This window comes from Pollachius pollachius, assembly GCF_949987615.1.
Source record: "Pollachius pollachius genome assembly, chromosome: 12".
NCBI lineage: Eukaryota > Metazoa > Chordata > Actinopteri > Gadiformes > Gadidae > Pollachius > Pollachius pollachius.
The window spans coordinates 18086364-18093401 of record NC_136945.1 but is presented as its reverse complement, the minus strand read 5'-3'; the positions used below and the strand labels follow the sequence as shown (position 1 = coordinate 18093401).

Genomic DNA, 7038 nt, shown 5'->3' with positions numbered 1-7038 from the left:
AATAAATCTTAAAAAAAAAAATATATATATATACAACAACCATTTCTTAAGCCCTGATGACGGCCGCAGGACTTGTCCACTGCAGTCCTCTTAGAGCTCTTGAAGAAGAGCCTGAAGCCCATCGAAGCGGTCGAGGGAGTCCATGGGAGCTGCTGTTGTCTGTCAGGGGGCTGCGAGGAGGGGAGGAGGAGGAGGAGGAGGAGGGGAGCTGGCCGCGAGCTGATGATCAGGGCATCGTGTGGAACATGTGTTACATTGAGCCCACTTTCTGTTTTTGAGAGCAGATTAACCTCATGTTAAGTTTCCACCGTTCCTTTGTTTAAGACGTGTAGAAGATGCTGGACCACCCACTCAGGACACGGTGGGACGCACACTAGAAATGGGCCATCATCCATCTCCACGTTCCACCCAAAGCACAACAAGAAGAACGGAACGATGAAGAACACGGAACATCTGTGGCTCTTGGCACCTATGATTTTGGAGTTTTGGAGATAAACTTCCCTTTACAAATGTAAAGGATGTCCTCTTAGTTTGGAATGCTGAAGAAATATAAAGCTGTAATCACACCTGAATCTTCAAAAACAATCTGCCTTTTAGAATGAAAAGGCATGCATTTAAACGAACATCAATTTCAACCGCTTCCTTAACTCATTCTTCTAATTGCAATCCAAATATTGATATTAATACAGCGTGAAAAACACAATTCTAGCATCGCCATTGATCGTTTTTTAATGTGACATCTTATTTTCTTTAGTATACTACAATAATATATATAGGATTTATTTCGTTTTTGAACACATTAACATTCCAGTCTACTTTGGCAACACTGAACTATTTCTGTTTCTATATAGGGGAGAGTGGGGGTAAGATGAGCCAGTGGGTAAGTTGACCCCACCCCTGTTTTTTGGCAACTGTACACATTTGTTGTTATTTGACCTTCAATTCAGAAAGAACCCATTATGTATATCTTACTGTGATAGAGAGAAGCACATGGTAAAGTTGCTAGTATGTTTGCTTGTCAAAGTAAGTTTTTAACATATCAGGAAAAATGACTGCTGTGTCAAATCTACCCACGCGTAAAAATATATGTCATACATGTTGGGGAAAGAAATATCGACGTACTTTTGTTCTGGATCTAAAAATTAACAAAATATAGGGATTATAAAGACAAACACTTTAAGAGAAGTAAAACACAAGTGAAGTGGTTGTAGACATCAGAATGCATAAACACAATGTAAACTGGGATAGTTAAAGCTGTATTGGCCATGTCTAAATGGTATGGCCGTTTAAAAATCAAGAACGTCTTCCCATAATGACACATTAATTCACGATGAACTACAAAATAATTACCTTAGCCCAGTACTACCAACCTCTCATCCCAAACTCCAGTGCGACCCCATTATTTTATATCATTTAAGTTATCCTTTTATTCATTTTGGCTTGTACGTCAATTGAGAGTTGTAATTGTCATTTCCATGCCAACGATTCAGTAAATGAATTAATTTCCAATAAATCTAGCGCTTCCAAAATGCGGCAGAACTTCTCATCGCAGAGCATCCACGCTGAACCAGACGTTGAACTACATTTCCCTACGACTGAGGGTAAATGGGCGTGTAGATACGGTGACCGTTTCCGCATAAATAGCGCCCTCTCCCGCTCTGTCATCCTCTTTCGGCTGCTCTCCTCGCTCAGAGGTACGTGCCGAAATGGCTCCCGAGCCGCAACAGAATCCAACTTAATCATCCAAATGTAATTGCCATCTGCAGTATCTAATCACCTTTTCCTCTTCCTTCCTTAGACTTATCTCCACACGATGAGAGCCAAGGTAAGCCAAATAAAATGAAATGGTATTTTTTTGATTGTTCCTGACAATGGAGCCTGCAGTCATCAGGCTACCGCTGTCTCCCCTACTACTAGTTACTAATGGCGTATTACTATTTTATTTGCGTATCATAGCCGAAGGTCAGAATGAGCCTGTTAACGTTATAGGTACCTGTGCAGATCTTAAACTCTAACCTGTTTTATTGCTGTTACTATGAAGCTACCCGTTGTGGTTGCACTGGGCCCGCCTCGCTGCTTTAGGCTAACTGTTAGCTTCAGATAGCTCATACCAACATCACACGCAGGACTGAAAAGCGCCCTGTTGGTGTTTGACACGTACATTTTATGCATGCTGAGGTTTATATTTACAGCTTTATTAGTTTACTCTAATTGGTTGGACATAGGTGGCAGAGGATTTCCGCACCATACCACCGTTTGTCCATAACAGGACTCCCTATCACTGTTACTATAACATGCTTCCATAACACGGTGTTGGGATAACATTTCTTAATCACACGGGCTGTCCATAAGATCTTGCTTAAAGACACCATAACAATTGCCTTTAACACTGTTACTATAGCATGTCTTCACGGGGTGATGCCTAATGTGTGCTGTTTTTGTTTTCAGTGGAGGAAGAAGCGCATGCGCAGGTAAGACTATCAACCATTCAAACCAGAACACTTCATTTGTCATGTTTGAAAATGTATGTCTTAGTAATGGGGCCTGATTTACTCTGTTCAGCTTCTCAATGTGAGAAGCCATCTCTGGGTTCCTATTAGCATTGATTACAAACCTCACTCCTTAACATGCAGTGTGCTCAGCCAGAGTAGTCTTAACGGGATCCTCAACAGCGTCTATTGATTCAGGTTTGCCGCACCCTGTCAAGCCCATGTCTAGGCGTGGACTGTCAGGTGGCCTGCAGCCATGAGGCTAGTGGGAGCAGCTGTCCATGTTAACTATTCAGTGGATGGTGGTTCTATGATTGCTACAGTTCAGTCTTTCATGATGGACATGGCCTGTTTTCAGAGTAAGGTATACAGTAGACTTCTTGCGCTGCTTAAAGCTGGACCTTGTTACAACTGTCATCTAGGACATTGTAAAAGTCTGTACCGGGACATGTATAGTAGAAATTAGTGCTTGGTGGTGGCTGTCACGTACAAAAACCCTACTGAGTAAGGCACTCCTCAAAGGGTGGTGCTCCCTGGTACATAGTGTACTGCTTTAAGGGCAGAAAAACTAATCTGGGAGATGGTGTCCATTTTGGGATCTTGTGTCCAGTTTCTAACCAGTTTCTTGTTTCCAACAGACTGAAGCGTAAGAGGAGGAAGATGAGGCAGAGGTCAAAGTAGACGCCCTCTCCCAGCAGCTGTTCCTGTCCTGTGTGGTGAAGCGGTGGTCGGCCCAGGCGTCCAGCGTGGAAGCAGCATGCGTGGAGCCAGTCTTCAAGAAAGAATACGGTCCAGCGCTGGATTGACACACTGACCCTGGACCAGCAGATGTGGATCTCTGCGGGACGAACCCATCTTTTAACACCAGAACCAAAGCTGTTTTTAACGCCATAATAAACTTTGGTTACCACATAACTGAATCTGTGTGATGCTTGCTCATTAGACAAATAGGCCCTGAGTTTGGCTCGCAGAGAATAATTAGGTTTCAATTTTATCCAAAGCAACTTATTGCATTTGTCAGAAAAGCGACAGACCTATGTCTGTTGGTACTTTTCACTTGAACAAATTGGCTGAGTAATCAAGCACTCAAAACTACTTGTCAATGGTCAAGGAAGTGAAGACGCAGTAATTGATTTATTCTTTTTAAACTAGGAAGGACCATATTAAAAGTAAGTAATGGAAGTACCTGAGGCCTCATTGGTACTGGAAGATTAATGAACCAAACAACCAACCCTGACCCACTGCCCAATTGTAAAACTAAATCAATAGAAAATGTGGTGAACACAATCCGTTTATAATTTTCAACCATAGACAACCATCATAGACGCAGCATTGGCTGCTGGGACGCGAGAAATGCGGCCGCCATCTTGAAGTGGGGAGCCGGGAGCAGGTCCATGGCAGCAACAGGTAGCGTCTACAGCAGAAACAGGATGCCGGGCTGGTGTTCAGCGTATTCCTGCCGAATGAGCGGACCGTTGACAATAGGAATCGGGGGATTACTTTTCACAAGTAAGATTTAATATTACCGAATATGACCAGTTTTTTTGTCTTCGATAGCACTGAAATCGTAGCCAGCTAGGCTAATAAATAAGAGTATGACCATAATAGAATTGCTTGTCAATTAAATGAAAAAATGACATACTTGAATAAATAAATGATGAAGATAAAGATTGTGAAAGCCAACAGGGGTAAAAGTTAGGACCACAGTCCAGATTGTGTAGGGGGGCTACTATATGTTAACTAACTAAACAATCAGAAGGACAGTGGCTGTACAGTATAGCTAGTCTATCTTTCCAACCCATTTTTGTGTATCCCACCTTCGTGAAATTTGTCGGACAAAATGTGTGATAAACAGGAAAAGGCCCTGCCATACTTACCTGACACCTGGAATGGGGTAATCTTGTGATTACTGTTGAACTATGAACTGAGACTTGATAAATCATATTCCATAAGCACTGACCTAGATTACATCTGACACTTTTGAAGGTTTCCCAAAGACAAAGATGTGAGGAAGAAGTGGGAAGTGGCTTTGAGGAGAGAAGGATTCGCTGCAAGTGATTATCAGTTGTCTGCAGTCAACATTTTAAGCAGGCTGATTTTGACAGGACGGGTCAGATTGTCAGACTGCGTGATGGTGTTATTCCATCCCTCTTAAGCTTCCCGGTTCACCTCCAAAAAGTAGGTGTATCATCATTAGGCTATTAGCATTCATAAATGTAAATATTCTATTGTCAAACAAACGTAACCTTTTATATATTGTATTATGTATTATGCATAATGTTTCTTCATTTCAGTTGGTAAAGGGCAGGGCTTCGTCTACCTCCAGAAGAGCTGACATAAGCCTGTCCGTGGCCTCTAAGGATTCCCCAGAAATTACAACCTCCCACCCACAACCTCAGCCTAATGATGTGAGTGTTTCTACTTTAAACATCATACATAATGTTCCTGTACATTGAAATCTCACTTGTTTTGCTGCCACTCATATTAAACACACTCACAAATAACTGGCTTTGATAGCTGATGACTGTAAGAAAGAATGTGGATGTGGGCCATGAACTAGTGGTGTCAAAGTGATGTTTGTGAAGTGAAACATTACTCAAACCGTGTTCGTCCCTCTTTCTTTCTACTAGGACCGTGTCTAGTGAAACATTACTCAAACCATGTTCACCCCTCTTTCTTTCTACTAGGACCGTGTCTAGTGAAACATTACTCAAACCATGTTCACCCCTCTTTCTTTCTACTAGGACCATGTCTAGTGAAACATTACTCAAACCATGTTCACCCCTCTTTCTTTCTACTAGGACCATGTCTAGTGAAACATTACTCAAACCATGTTCACCCCTCTTTCTTTCTACTAGGACCATGTCTAGTAAAACATTACTCAAACCATGTTCACCCCTCTTTCTTTCTACTAGAACCATGTCTAGTGAAACATTACTCAAACCATGTTCGTCCCTCTTTCTACTAGGATCATGGCTATGCCTTGCCTGCTTCTCCTACCGCTGTTAAGGCCAAAGTCAATGAACATTTGGCAAGAGTGGAAGGTCTGGAGCGAGAAAAGAAGAATGCCATGTCCAGAGAAAAGAGGACAAAGACCACAGTGAAGGGTCTTTTGGGGGATTTGAGGGAAAAGAACCTCATTCATGAAGAGCTCAGTGAGAAGCTTGCATCCTACTCAGGTAAGACAAAATTAGCACTTTGAAATTCATGTACATGTTATTGTTACTCTCTTTATTAAACTCCTTGGTTATTATCTGAGGGGGCCTAATTCATCTTTGCTCATAACATTTCAGATCTTAAGATGGATTTCGTGGCAAAGCAGGGCCATGAGTACACACAGGACTGCAGCTGTGCAGCCCTGTGCTGTGTGCCGTTGGAGCTTGGTCGGAGATGCCGTTCCATCTTCATTTGACAAGAACTTCCACCTTCTGACCCAGAAAAACAACAGCGGCCTAGTGATTCCATCACTAGGCACAGTGAAGGTTTGATTTTATTATCTTGTTGTTTTTTTTTTTACATTAAAGTTGCTTTTTTTCTTATTTTCTCTCTTCTGTAAAGTGTCTTTGAGCACTGTGTAAAGCACTATATAAATATAATGTATTATTATTGTTATTATTATAAGGTGCTGAGAGCTGCAGAGAGGGTGATCCGCCAAGCTTCAACAATGCAAGCTCAAGCTCCTAAGGTGTTGACAGTCCTACACATCGTCCGAGGGGAGATTGGAACAGAGGATGAATCTCTGCTTGGGGAACACATTGAGGAGACACAGTTTGGCATCGACAACCACCATTTGGACTTGTTATCATTGGTTGTGTCTGTGTTTCATAAGCTAAGGCTGCACCACATTGCCAAACTCGCCTCTCTTGAACTTCAGAAAGGAAGCAAGAGAAAGAAGCTATGCAAAACAGTCCTCTTTCAGGGGTTTTAACCCTAACCCTAACCCCGGCTGCCTTCTATTGTATTTTGAATTTCAGTTAGGAGCATGTTCATATTTTGAAGTTGCTCCTAACTGCTTCAGTTTTGTTTCTGTTGGAATTATCTTGTATTCAGTGTGTTTCAGGTCTTACATGTTTCTAAATGGTATGACACCAAGTACATGTAGGCGTCTAAATGGTAGGTATTTTAGTGTTGTGCATATGTTACATTTTTGCATGTGTTCCATTGTTCCAAGTTATTGTTCCATTGTCTACAAGAATGGGTTATTACAGTGTTTCCCCTATATGCATTTGCGCAAAAAAAAAATGTTTCTGCCAAGTTCAAGGCACATTTGCACAATAATCTGGTCTCAGCAGATACCTTGACTCTGTCCGATGACTCTGTACATTTTACCACTGCTCCAAAGAAATCTAGGGGAAACACAACATTACCGATGGTTGTGATGGAAAATTCAATTACTGCTTTGAATGAACAAAATCGCATGGTGCTTTGTTGGGGTGTCTTGTTTCGCCATGATCAGAGTATGATCCTTGATATCTTTTACATTCACATTGCCTTGCATAAACTACATTGGTCAGTCTGCATTTAACTGGCTGCTTTTTATTGTATTTTG

At 41.7% G+C, this 7038-nt stretch overlaps 1 protein-coding gene and 1 long non-coding RNA gene across 2 annotated transcripts; both read left to right on the top strand.

Moving 5' to 3' along the window:
• Positions 1-1660: 1660 nt before the first annotated feature.
• On the top strand, positions 1661-3404 carry LOC307083425. The gene is made up of 4 exons (XR_013812278.1): positions 1661-1694; positions 1799-1825; positions 2449-2471; positions 3128-3404. It is a non-coding gene; the product is annotated as an uncharacterized lncRNA (long non-coding RNA).
• Positions 3405-3919: 515 nt separating this feature from the next.
• LOC307083512 (THAP domain-containing protein 6-like) lies at positions 3920-6998 on the top strand (the record flags this gene model as incomplete). The annotated part of the gene is given in 8 exon segments (XM_079747421.1): positions 3920-3947; positions 3950-3998; positions 4476-4549; positions 4552-4667; positions 4784-4897; positions 5458-5668; positions 5783-5971; positions 6112-6998. Coding segments are annotated over 7 exon segments (711 nt in total). The 3' UTR covers positions 5902-5971; positions 6112-6998.
• Positions 6999-7038: the final 40 nt, after the last annotated feature.